General features: G+C 36.6%; 1 protein-coding gene across 1 annotated transcript in view; it reads left to right on the top strand.

The window, feature by feature from the left end:
- Window positions 1-11,429, top strand: part of MYRFL (myelin regulatory factor like) — a 33,750-nt gene extending 22,321 nt beyond the window's left edge. The window contains exons 16-24 of the mRNA XM_053943251.1: window positions 95-166; window positions 289-335; window positions 466-630; window positions 4,851-4,925; window positions 7,084-7,171; window positions 7,436-7,510; window positions 8,477-8,585; window positions 10,647-10,721; window positions 10,815-11,429. Of these exons, the coding sequence (XP_053799226.1) occupies window positions 95-166; window positions 289-335; window positions 466-630; window positions 4,851-4,925; window positions 7,084-7,171; window positions 7,436-7,510; window positions 8,477-8,585; window positions 10,647-10,721; window positions 10,815-10,901 (793 nt within the window). The 3' untranslated portion in view covers window positions 10,902-11,429. The remainder of the gene's footprint in view (window positions 1-94; window positions 167-288; window positions 336-465; window positions 631-4,850; window positions 4,926-7,083; window positions 7,172-7,435; window positions 7,511-8,476; window positions 8,586-10,646; window positions 10,722-10,814) is intronic.
- Window positions 11,430-13,760: the final 2,331 nt, after the last annotated feature.

Here is a 13,760-nt window from a genome sequence, read left to right as displayed (position 1 = left end):
ATGACTGCATTTTGACACAATGCTGTCAAGGTATTATTCATATTGTGTTGCATAAAAATGAATGCAAATCTACAGAACAATTCTCTTTCTACAGTGCTTTGACAATATGGAGCCTATATTTACTTAGCATTCATGACAGCCGTTTTAAAAAACATCCAGTTTACAGGCAAGTATTTAAATTACCATTAATGAATTCAAGTTAGTAGAATCAGTAATAGACTGTGGATCAATTTGTTTTGGTCCTCAACTCTAATGACCATTTCTTAATGAATTGTTTTTCTTCATCAGCAGTACCTCAAGTTCTGTTCCAGTCTCTCCCTCTACTACTACAGCAGGTACTGTGTCTCTGCTGGTCTGCATACACATAATTGGTTATTATAAAATGCCAGTACACAGCATTTGTGATAATTATATTTTGGTGTTTGTTTGTTTGTTTTTTGTTGTTGTTTTTTTGCTTTTTTTTAGCATTGCAGAGTGAAAGAACAGTTTCTCAGACCACACAGCTCATCAGCAGGATCCCTGAAGTGAATTTCTGTGACATTTTACCTTGTGACAAGGTCTATTGTTGTCCAATTCATCAACCAAAAGTCAAATCTCTAAGTTATGAAAAAAATATTGCAAAGGAAAAACGTAAGTTGGAAATGTAATTCTTTATCATTTGAGCAGAGACTGTATGGAAAGTGTGGGGAAAGGGGCAAGAATCTTTAAAGGTAGTTAGCTTTCTACAAAAGAGCTTAGTCCAGAGTATTTAAAAAATCTTGATATAACTAATCATCAGTCAATATGATTTTGAAGCAGTCAATATGTTTTTGAAAAATCCAGTCTGGTTACCCTTAAAAATTTGAGGCCCTAAGATGTCTTGTCTGGTGTCACTGTTCTTCCTGGCCATTCCTGGTAAATTATTTGATGTCAACTGGAAATTCACTAATCTCTTTAATTGACCTTTGGCTGCAGTTGGATGTGAGTTGATTAGGGGTAGTAGAGAATTAATTAACAGATGCAAAAAACCCAAAAAAACTGAATTGTGTCACAATGTGGTGGTACTACATCTTTCCTATGGGCAGAGACAGAATGCCAACTGCCTGAAAACATAAAACTTACACTTAAAACTCTGATTGTTAAGGCAGGGGTTTTGAGCAGTAGCATTTGAAGGCAGAGCTCTATAAAATAAAATACTTTTACTGGAATGAATTCTTTTACTGACTCTGTCTGCCAAGTGTTGTATGTGTAGTGTATGAGAAGAAGCGTTGTTTACAACTTCTATGATATTTATAAGAAAGGGTTAATGCATAAAGGTATGCATAAGTTGTGGGAATCTATATTTCTCTCTCCCAGTCCTTAACATATCAAGGAAGCAAGTGTTAATATTACTAAACCAGCATTCATAATCTTCCTGTCTTGGCCTTGGGAACAATTCTTGCAGCGCAATCGACAAACTGAAGTGAAAAGGGGGATGGATGCAGTTCAGCCTCTGAAGTACAAATGTCTGCCAGGGCAGGCATTACCAATTGCTGTGACACTCTCAGCGTGAGCTGTTTCAGTGGGACTCAGCCACTGGCCATTCTTTACTCTGCAGATAAGCTGTGTGTGAGTGGTCCTTGTGATTCTTGTGATCAGTGCTGCAGTAAGCCCTGTGGCAGATAGAGCTCAATACAGTACTTTCAGGAGGTCATACCTGAGTGATTTGTATTGCTTTGAAACCTGAGTGTTGATTAATTAAGAAGACATTAATCTCATTTATAAATTAGGGAATTGTAGATGGATGAAAATGAAATATGAAAACCTTCTATCCTCAGCTGACTGCTTCTGATATTAGGTGGACAGAGAAGATAAGAATTAACACAAAGCATTACCTTCTCAAGGTTTTATGCTCCAAATAGCATTAAGAGAGGATCCAAGAGTGAAAAATCAGCACAGTACACAAGCTACTGAAAGATTTCAGTTCTGCACAAGTTTAATGAACCTGAATATATCCCCAGATGGAAGGTAACAATGTCAATATGAAATCCAAACAGAAGGAAAACCAACAAGCTGTTTAATGTAGCTGTAGCCAAGATAAATGAAAAGGAAAATGTTTTCAGGAAAAAAAAGCTAAGCATTAAATATGGGGAATAATCAAGATAAAAAGTGGATACTTTAGAATCAGCTGATTATTCCTATTCCTGGAAAGGTAGAACTGTTTGAAATTGCAATTAAATTAAATACTAATTTAGGAGTTATTACAGACCTTTTGCTGCTCCACATGCAATACTTGAATTCTGTGGGTGCAGACTACTGCGGAGTGCATACATTGTAGCTCCTAATCCTTTGCATCCCAGAGCTGTTAATGAAAAGGCTGTTTGGAAAGTTCAAGTAGAAGCAAAAGCATTCATAAGCAAGAGAAAATTTATTAAACAAAAAATCAACACGTCTTTATGTCATCTAGCTTAATGTGACTTTTTTTTCTTATATTTTCTTTTAAATGATTTCTCTGGAGGATTTAGGCTTTTGAACTTCCATTGATTTTAGTGGAATTGAGGAATGTGAATACCCTTCAGCATTTGTGCCACTTCTGCTTTCTGCTCCCATGCCATTAGTGCTCACTGCTCTCCCCTTAATGTTAAGTGCCACCAATAACCAGGAGCTGTCCTTACTGTTGTTTCTCCCCAGCGTCTCTCCCCTCACAATAAAAGATTGGTGAGAGCTCCTGATGGATTTTGGTCAGCCTCAGGCATTCACATTTATTGCCTTCAGAGGGCAGTTAACAGATTCATAGTAAAGTACCATCACAATGAGAAATCATCAGCAGATTTTTCCCATGCTGCCTACAGAATATTACAACTTACTTGAATTAAAACCATAGAATATTTGAGGGAAAAAAAAAAAAGATACTACATTTATTGGATGAATTTTTCTTAATCTTATCTGAAGATGATGGTTTTTCTCATTACATTCTTGTCATGCTTGTAGTTCTTTATTTGTTATTTAATTGGATCTTCACACCCCACATGGGCCTTTGAGAAAGCCCTCAGTGTTACTATATGTGAAAGAGTGGAATTTTATTTGCAATTTATTGAAGGTTGCTGTGGTGCTTTGTGGTAGTTCTTGCTGATCTCAATTGGCACCTTGTATTCAAAATTTAGATTGCAATATCTGAAAGAAAATAAATTCATAATTCTATGATGAGTAAAAACCCAAGTGAAAATAAAGTTCTATGCTGGTTACTGATTCAGTTTAAATAGCTGAAATCTTAGTGAAGTAAATCTTTGTCCTGGTTTTTGTACAAATTCTGATACTGCTTAATGCTTTCTTCCACCACCTGCAAAAGAATCACAGTTTTAAGTGTTTACTAATTCCAAGTTTTTTATGAATATTCCTACCAACATTTGCATGGGCTGAACTATTTTATCTACATAGAGCAATCTTTTACCTCCACTAGGGGATATAGGCTTTCTACAGAATATCTCTCTGTTAATGAAAATAGAAAATTACAGTTTTAATGCATAGCTAGCATATCTAGACTATTAAGAGAAACCAGGAGAAAATGTGTGACAATTAGTTTGTGAATTAAAGGGAGGAATGAGAGAATGAACAGGTTTTTATTAGATCTGCCCCAAGATGAGTGTACGTGTATAAGTGATTGCATGTGTTCAGTAGCCATTTTACTAGGTGTGTGGAACTGTGTAATGAAATGGGACAGCAGATGACTACTAAATGCGGCAGTTACCACCAAATCTGGCAGAACCTTTAAATCTGTATAATGAACTAGTAAATAGGAAATGAATTCAAGGAATAGCTGGCAGCAGTATGAGAGTTTTATAAAAAAACACAAGACAGATTAAAATCCCAAAGATGATTTTGTATTACATTGCTTCTGGGCCCTTGGATTCCATTTGTTAATGTTGCTCCATGCTCTTGGTCACCTGCTAGCATGAGAAAAGTCTGGATTTTCTTATTTCCCAATACTGAAATGAAATCCAAATCTGGAATAAATAAGAAAACAATAAGGTCAATCCAGCTGTCTTGCTTCAATCTCAGTAATAATGAGATTTGATCCCTGCTTCCTTTCATGAAACAGTCATTCTGAGATCAGAAAGGTTCCTTTGGAAAACATGGTAATGGAGTATTTTGGTATTCTAGAAGTGATATTTGATGAAGCACATTAGTTTAGGCAAGATCAGCATTTCCAGTGCCAGTTTCCTGTTAACATGTCTCTGAACAGATTCTTAGCTGGCAATCTGTGTAGAAACACAGGAATAACATTAGACCATTTCCCACAGGCTTGAAGGGCCATTTACCTTCCTCCGGTTGTACTATATGATGATTATTCAAAAGACCTTTAAAGTTCCCTTTTCTAGGCAAGTATTGAGAAAATTAATAGAATAACAATTAAAAAAAAGAAGTCATCAGCTTATATATAAAAACTAAGTTGCTCCTTCAGCCTATATTTGCGTGCCAGATACCTATAATTCCTAATGTGATTGTCTCACTAATAAGAAAGATGTGGCTTTATGTTCAGATTTGTGCTGAAGTGCCTGACTGCATATTGAGTTTCAGCTTGGCTCTCTGTTATAGAAATTGGTGATGTTCTCTGTGTGTGATGAAGTCTTTTCTATTAGGCTATGTTTTGGAAATGTTTTTGATATTCTGTAGATTTCAAAAATTTGTTTCTTGTTATCTGCAAACTTCTTTTGACTGTTTATATCTTCTTCTGAATGGAGGTGCTTTGTATTTTAAAGATCTCTCTCATGGTTATGCATTTCTGTTCAAGAGATAATTAACAAAATATCTTCTGGTTTTGTGTTCATACTTTGCTGTTACAATTGTGCAAGGCTAACTTGGGCAGTGTTTGTACATTCATCCTTTCACAGGAAACAAAAGTGACATGTTACCCAAACAAGATCCCATCAAAAAACCTGGTGGAAGACCTGATCTTGGAAATGACTGTAAGTCCTATATTTAAATGAAATAAAAAATTAAAGTGTTTACTTGTATAACTTTCAAGATCTACTTATAGGCTTTGAATTCTGCTTCTGGAATTTAGGGAAGTTTCAGTTATAATTCATCATTATAGAGAATTACCACTTGCGAGTCTAGTTCCTGTGAACAACAGGAAACCTGTGATTCACTGTAATTTTCAGTTTATTCTTACATCTTCATTAGATTTTTATAGACATTCTGACTGCCCTCTCTAGAGAGTTCTTAGGCTTGACTTCAAATACAATAAAATGACAAGTGGCATTTTCCTTGACAGCGGCTAAAATCTTGTGCTTAAGGATATAAGCATGGTATTCGTGTGCAGGAAACTCATGATAGAGTGTGAAGGAAGTGTTTGGGGTTTGCCTCATCTCACCTAAGGGATTAAAATGTCAGCTGCTCAAAGGGGCCATCTCTACCTTCAGATCCTGACACTGCCTTCAGAGGAGATGAAATTAAGTTCCTTGACACAGGAAGTTTGGCTTGATTTCAGGTTCCCCTTTTAGTGACTGTGCACTGCTGTCAGAGCCAGCCTGGGCTGAAAATATTGATTCTTTTATGTAAAGATGAGTATCTGCTGACTACATATGTTATAACAGCATGCTCTGGCATTCATTCACTATGAGCAGGATTATGCCTTGTGTCTTTTTGGTTTATGTGGATCCCCTGTTTTAAGGCTTGGTTGTTTTTCTTCTTTTAATAAATATTTGATTAAAGACTAGGCAATATTTGGAAGATAAAACAAATAGACTTAGATGTCTAGACCACACACTTAAAGCAGGTGAGGAATAGAACACAGGTTCTGCTTGTTGCCTGGTTGTGTCCCAGTGGGATGATCTGAAAAAAATCATTCCTCTTCTGTTTTTTTTTGCATGGGTACACACACCTCAGGCATCACGAAGTTACGTCTTGTAATGAGTTGCTGTGTCATAGGGAAATGTTCTTCTGTGCTACTTCTGAGATGAACATGCTTGATTTCCCTCTGTCATTTGTAGATATTTGCATGCTGAAAATTAAGTATATACTACCACACAGGGATTTTATAATCAGAGAACAGGTCACCCTATACTCATCAAGTTTCTCTGCAAAGTAGGGAATGGTTGCTGTGGAACAGAGGAACAGAAACTCAAACCCAGTGTGCACAGCCTGATGTGAAGAGCTTGGGCCTGCTGAACCAAGTCCTCCTTGTGCTTTCTGCACCACATTGTAAGACCAGGTGAAGGGTCTGCAGAGGAAGCTGTATGAGGAGCAGCTGAGATCCCTTGGTTTGTTCAGCCTAGAGAAGAGGATATTGAGGGGAAACCTCCTGGTGGCCCACAGGTTCCTCATGAGGGGAAGAGAAGGGGCAGACACTGATCTCTTTGTTCTGGTGATCAGTGATAGGACCTGAGGGAACAGCATGAAGTTGTGTCAGGGGAGGTTTAGTCTGGATATTAGGAAAAGATTCTTCACCCTGAGGTTGGTCAGGCACTGAAACAAGCTCCTCAGATAAATGGTCATGACGCCAAGGCTGCCAGAGTTCAGGAAGGATTTGGACAGCACTCTCAGACACATGGTGTCTGCCTAAGGGAAAAACAGTGTTATCATGGTTAAACTCATCATCTATCTGTAGTATATTACAAAACTCTTGCAAAAACAAAAGTTCTTGCAAGTTCAAGGCAACATTATATGAAGAAATTATAATTTTCATTTAGGTTGGGTAGTTTTCTTCCACAGATAATTAGAAAAGGTTTTGTTGCATTCCATATTATTCCTCTCAACAAAGATGAGTTTTTTCAAGTTTTTGGTTACTTGAATGGGTATGGCTTCTAGTACATGAAAATGAATATTGACACATTTGAGTTTTACTTGGGCTGCTATTAAAGTAGCCTTCAACATCTGTGCAAAAGAAAATTGTGCAATGTTAGGTTCCCAGGATATTTGTCCTTGCAAACTGAACAAGGTTCTTATCTATCTCCAATGGCAGAATAAAGGTAATCAACCAGAGGCTTTTAACTGAGTGCTAATTTAGACCTGCAGCAAGTCCTGTAGTGGCAATCAAGGCAGTAGACTAACTGCAGTTTTATTATGCTCTTATCTAAGATTTCTGAAATAATCAAGAATAAACTATTATTCTTAATATTTTAGGGATTGATACAACAATCAGTTCCATACAGATTTTGGAAACTCAGCAAAGCATTGACAACCGCTATTGTAGCAAAAATCTTCAGTGCAGGTAGGTAAATTTTTAATAATTATTATTTTATTAATTAATAAATTAATAAAAATAATGGTTTTATTATACTGTGGGAGAACTAGACACCATTATTGTGGCCTGGCTGCCTGGCTGGCTCCTGCGCACAGTTGATTCATCTAGCATGCAGTAGTCCTTGATACCTTTTTATATTTTTTTCTGTTTAAATTTAAATGCAATTTCCATGTTTTGATGAAGATACTGTCTATCTCAAAATACCATGTGTATTAATGCAAACTTTTTCAGCTCTGGAAACTACAGCTATGTTATTCCTATTAACAAATACACACCCATGGATGTAGAAATCTCACTGGAAATAAAGTAAGTACAATTAAAAGGAATATATGCAAAAGACAACAGTGGTTCTTAATTTGATAGAAATTCTTGCCTGATGTCTATTGTTACACAAATTTGTCCTATTCAGAGGAGTGGGAAAAATCTATGCACAATGAAATTGTTAATGTAGACCTTTTGGTCTATGTAGGCCTATTGGGCCTATGATGTTGCATTGGCCCAATACCATTCTCAGCTCAAGGAAAATTTCACCCGATGTTGCAGGTATTGAAATCCAGAAGTCTTAAGCTTCAATCCTATCATTTGGGCAGACATGTATGTGTGTATTGGCAGATTGTGATCTCTGGCTTAGGGATCTGATTTTTCTTTTGTTGTAGAGAAACATTATGAGGAACATAACATGAGTAACTCCAGAGAGTACCTTCTTTGAGCCTGTTGTGCCAAGCCCTGTAAAGAGGGATTCTTGTGCAGGAACTTCTGGTGTTGCATAAAATTGTGACTTACAGCAGGGAAAAGCAGCAGACTTATTCCTTTCAGCAGGTATTTTCTCCACAAAAACCCACCTCCACCGTGTTCTCCCAGAGAGAACAAGTCATTTATTTTGGAGTTTTATTCTGAGAAAGGCCAGCAATAGCCAGAACAGCTGCCAAACAATCTGCTTGACAGCAGTTTGACTTCTGTCTCTGCAACAAAGGACTTGTCCAGTCTTTTGGTCTTCAATATTATCCCTGTAAACACCTGCATTTTTCAGATAAGATAAAATATAACAGTACCCCTGAAGTGTCTGCTTGTTTTCTACAGCCACTGAAAATTTGTCTTTTAAATGTATGCCATTATAATCCAATAGTATAGCCCTCCCATGTAGGGATTAATACATCATATTCAGAGTTTCACTGAGTATGACTGTATTTTAAATATTAGTTTGTGGTTTGGAGGCAACTGATTTTATTTTTAATAAAATAATTTATCCTTATTTTTCTTTGTTTCTTGAAGCACCACAGAACCATTAATTATATTTCTCTGCAAAGTCACATTTGGAAATTATTGCTCTCATTATTCTTTAAGCCAAAACACTAGGAAGAATTTCCAAGAAACCACACAGGTAAGATTTTTATAGCAATACTCTGGGTTTTGGGAATAATTTTTATGAAACTAATGGCTGCAAAATTCTGATCTTTGTTGAAGTACTAGAAATCCAGATGCTGGTACTTTGAGTCTGTCAGTCATGGCTGGCTTTGGCACGACCATAATGAGATGCCTCAACAAAAAAAAAGTCTTTTTGTTGGAGTCAGTTTTCTGCTGACTTTTATAAAAATCTATCCAATAATTCTCTGCAAGAACAGTTTTGATTCTGCTTCAGCCTAAGCCACGACTACAACTCATTATAACTCCAGAGATACTTAAGAAATGGGAATAACTTATCACTCAGAGCTTTAGGAGAGTCTTCCAAACTCTCATCTACTTTATGGTTTCCATTATTATCTTACGAGTAATGAATTCCAATTTTAAAGTCTAGAATTTGCTGGTAACAATGGTAATATTCTGCTTTATTTCTGTGTGAACAGGAGTTTACCAATAAATCCCTCTAGGGAAAAGTCTTCATTTTAAAAGCAAAATTGTTTATGTGTCATTCTCTGGATTGCCTCAATGGGGATAAAAGCTGGTGAAACAGGTTAGCTTTTCCCACTAAAAAATATTGAGTGACCAGGTCTTGCAAATCTTGAAGCATCTCCAGTAAATTGATGAAGGCTTAAACTTTCTTCAGGTTCCCTGGACATACAAGCCTCCTTCAAGGCCCCCATTTGTCAGTGTTTGGTCAGAAATGTTTATTCTGATTAAAACAGTAGGAAAGGCAGAAGCAATGATAGTAGGTAATAGCATTTCTGAACACATTGTAGGAGAAGCATCTCTAATTTGGAAGTAATTTCCAATTTCTTCTGGAGAAGAGTCTTCAGAATTCTGATGTATGATCCCATACACAACATGTTTTTAATTGATTTTTTTTGTTTGGTTGGTTTTTGGTTTTTTGTGCTTAGTCAGATTACAGCACTTGAGATACCTCCAGCTGACTTTTTGCTCAGATTTTTCAAATGTCCTTGCAAAAAGTTTCAGGCTTCTCTGTAACAGCGGCACAGTCATCAGAAAGCCAAAATTTTCCAAGTTTTGACCTGTCTATTGTAATTTCAACAGAATTGAAATTAAGTCAGACATAGAGAGTTTTACAATGCAGAAATGTCCTTGAAGCCTACTGACAAAACTAGTCAAAGAGATTTCCTGTGTCAACCTGAAATCCACATCAAAAGACTAAAGCTAACTAGCCTCCAGCAGCAGTGAGCTTTCAGATTTGATGTGACTCAGAATAGAAATGCCTAGCTGAAGAGGTTTCTTTTAAGAGGATTTTTCTAGGGATGGGAAGGCTTATTCTCTGCCAAAAGGCAGAACAGCAATCATTTGGACTCACCAGTCCCACGTAAGTTTTGTCTTGTGAACATATTGTCTCCAGCAGAGAGGATGTGTCAGAAAGTGAAGTGAGGAGAGAAAGATGAAGGAGTTGAGCCACTAGAAATATAAGTTACCGTGGCTCGTTAGGTGAAAGAGAGGTGAGGATTGAATTTTGTTTTGTTCATTGTAGCATAAACATTTCAGGTACAGAATATGTTTTTTCACTTTTGCATGGCAGAGCACTGTAATAAAAAATAGCCTGAAACCTTGCAGGTATCTGTTTTTGAAATACTGGATGAAGACACTACCCATATATTTAGAATACATGGAGGAAATTTTCTGTCTTCTGAGCACTGCTAAAGTTGCTGTCCCAAAATCAGCAGAACTGCCATTTGCTAGTATTACAAATTAAAGCTCACAGGCCACCTGGCATATCAGGAATAATCCCTATTTTTGGGGGGATTTGCTTAGAAAACGAGTGAAGAAATCCAGTTACTCAGAGCCAGCCGAGTGTCACTGGGAGTCAGATGCCTGCCAGTTCTCCTCCATGTCGAGCTGATCAGAGCAAACCCACATTTGCAGGGTTTAAAGTCAGCACTTGATCTTTAAATACATAATGACCTTGCACTGCATTTGTCAGTGAAGTATTTCCAGAGTCTATCCTTCTCTTCAGTTTCCCATGAAATGAGGTTATCTAATCTGTCTCTCATTTGTCACCTAGGGACGCCAGCACGTTTGGGCTCTCCCTGTAGCTAGGTTGTATGACAGCGCATACTCTTTCCGTGTAGCTGTACCGGTAAGCCTTTTCAAATGGCCACATAGCAAAAGACAAATAGCATTTGAACTGAAAGAAGTTCCTATATGAATCTCCTTTATTTTTCTTTTGCAGGGTTTTGCTAGCTGCTCAACAGACCGTTACTTTGCTGGAATGTTTTTTACTGATTACTACTTCTACTTTTATCGGCAGTGTAATTAAAATGTTGCCAAATATTCTGTTCTTTGGGGAAAAGATGAGGAAACACTTAATAAAAGAAAAAAAGAGACCTGCAAATAATCCTGGATTTTTTTTAAAACGTCTTTCTGGGTTGTATGAGACTTTCTTGGGTTTTTTCATTTTTAAATTAAAAAAAAATGCAGAAAAATAAAGTGTTTGACAACAACCATAGCTCTGCATTTCCAGAAAATTTTTCTAAAAAGACACGAGGTAATGGAGTATATGATGTTGTTGTGGGTGGAGTGGGAGCTTCAAAGTTTATTAGAGAAGCCTTCCCATTGAGTCACAAGGTGCAGAATGACCTCTGGCTTTCTAAACTCCTCAGAGAGGTGTCTGGGTGTGGTTGGATCCAATCTTAGCCCCAGACTTGGTCAACGGTTTAAGTCTAAGGAATTAAACACATGTGATCAAACCTTTGTACAATTTTGTCATGCAGAATTAAGGATGGCAAGCCAGATGTACAAAAATGAATGATTTATTATGATAAATTATTGGACAAAAAGATCTTAATCAGAATTACCTATTACATGGTATGGAAGTTAACACTGCTTGTATAGTATATGATAATGTACTATATTAGAACAATGATATTAAAGTTATCAAAAAAGAAACAATTATTGAGTCGAGATCAATGTTACTCACCCATACCAATGATTGTGGGCAAACATCCTTAGCTCACCTTAAGAGGTGTCCCACCCAAGGGAGGAATCTCCACACATGCTCCAAGAAGGAGTCTGCTAGAAATCCCTGCCATTTGGCACTTTTATAGTATATATATAAATGGTAAGTGGTTCACTGTCAGTCATATGTCTCCATATGCTTATGGAGGACTCAGCTGTGTCAGCTCAGCATCCTTAGATAAGGATACTTTACAATATCTGCCACACCTTCTCCTCACTATCAGGATGTTTAACTTCGGAGTTGATGAGTCAGATTTGGTTTTGTGTAATTCAGCACCAAAAGCAGCATGACACCTCCTCTCAGTTCCCATTAATAGCTTTGAAAAATTTGCATTGCTCAAGTCTTTACTGCATCCCAGACAGATATGTAAATAAAATGATTGTATGGATCATATAGAAGTTATATGATATTGTATGTATAGCAGACAAGAACAAATGGGTAGGAACACTGCTGAGCTGGGATACTCTTCAGTTTTCAAAAAATGGGAAGATGATTAAATGTTATTTAAAATAAGGAGACCTGCTTCTGTCCTACAGGCATACACATTCTTTAAGTATCTGCTGCCTTTTTTTAGATATAAATTGATTTCTTTTTTTGCTAACAGAACCAAAACCAACCAAAACTCTAAAATAGAAATGTAGCACTCTGGAAATGCCCTCTAAAATAAGTGTAAGTTAGGGAACAACAGGTCAATTCAATTGTCTGTGTAAGTGTTTCCATTTCAGAAAGCAAGTCCCATCATTGCCACTACAGCTGTGTGATTTAACAATGCTACTGCTATTTCAATGAGTTATATTTTAGCAACCTTTTTTTTTTCCCTCTGAAACTGTACACCAGGAATGAACTATTTAGTCCTAAATTCACATCATATTTTTTCTTGGTGTTTGTGCTTTGAGTTAGTATGATAAAAGAATAGAAACATTGAAAAGAAGAATATCTTGCCTTCATGGCTTTCTAAGTTGCATATGGATACACACCTGCATGGGAAAATTTTTTCTGTTTATATTTAGGAAAATACATTTTTAAGCATGAGCTATTCAAATGAAATTTTACATTAGTTACTCAGAAAGAAATCAGATATAATAATCAACTGAAGTGTAAATAGTGGTGTAGGATATGTTTAGATCAATCCTCTTTTTTGTGTAGAGAAGAGAAAGTAAATATAACAGCGAAACTGTAGGCTTTTAAAGATTCGTGATGTGAAAGCTACATTTGAACAACTGTCCTCTGAATGAAATTATTTAGCAGTGAAAGGGAAACATTAGGAAGAAAAATTAATGTTTAAAAACGACCTTGCCACAGTCTTTGTAAACACCAGTGTGCCTTAATTGTATATTTATTGTCTGCAAATGTGATGGGAGAGTTTAATTTGTTTCTGTGCCTTGATTTGTCATTTCTTTTGTTGCTATTTTGGGATTTCCTTTAAGAATCTCCTTCTCACTGATTTTTTTTTTTTTAGATGCATGTGCTTAGTTGGAGTCAATTGCAATGTCTGGCTTCTTTTTCTTAAATGGCTCATTTGTTTGACCTTACGTGTGTAAGGGTTTTTTTGTGGTGTAGGCTTTTTATTTTCCTGGGAAGTATTTGTCGTGTAAACCACTGTTCTATAATATTCCAGAGACTAACTGGTGTTGGAACTCTGTATACAAAATAATCAGAAATTTGTGCCTTTAATTTTTTGTAGTTTGTACTTGAGGGTAGAGTCAACCAGTCACAGATGATAATGCATGTGCACTTTGAACAAAAATTCTACCTTTTTAGGCCCACCTGGTTTTCATCACACTATTCTGGATTGTAATTCCCTTTCCAGTGGCACAGAGCACTGCAGCAGGAGAATATAAACTGTGTTTCCTGTCATCAGAAGGCTTTCTGTAATTAGAGTCTAGGTTGAGGTGCATGTGGGATAGCAACTATTTTCTTTCTTAAAAAGCTTGTGGTAATTTAATTACACATCAGTTTGCCCATTTAAAAATTTTCAACTCATTCTCTAGTCCTGTCATATGTTTGTCGTAAGATACTGTAGAAGATTTCATTCAGGTTTAAGGTGATGTGTAGCTGTATGAAGGCTATGTTCTAACATGTCTGAGATAACAAATATCAGTCTTGGCAAAAAGTAGGGAAGACCTAGCAGAAATTAAATACTTGGTGCTAAAAGAACTG

This window comes from Vidua chalybeata, chromosome 5, assembly GCF_026979565.1.
Source record: "Vidua chalybeata isolate OUT-0048 chromosome 5, bVidCha1 merged haplotype, whole genome shotgun sequence".
Classification (NCBI taxonomy): Eukaryota; Metazoa; Chordata; class Aves; order Passeriformes; family Viduidae; genus Vidua; species Vidua chalybeata.
Note: the sequence above shows the minus strand (reverse complement) of the source record. Positions and strands in the feature narration are given on the sequence as shown.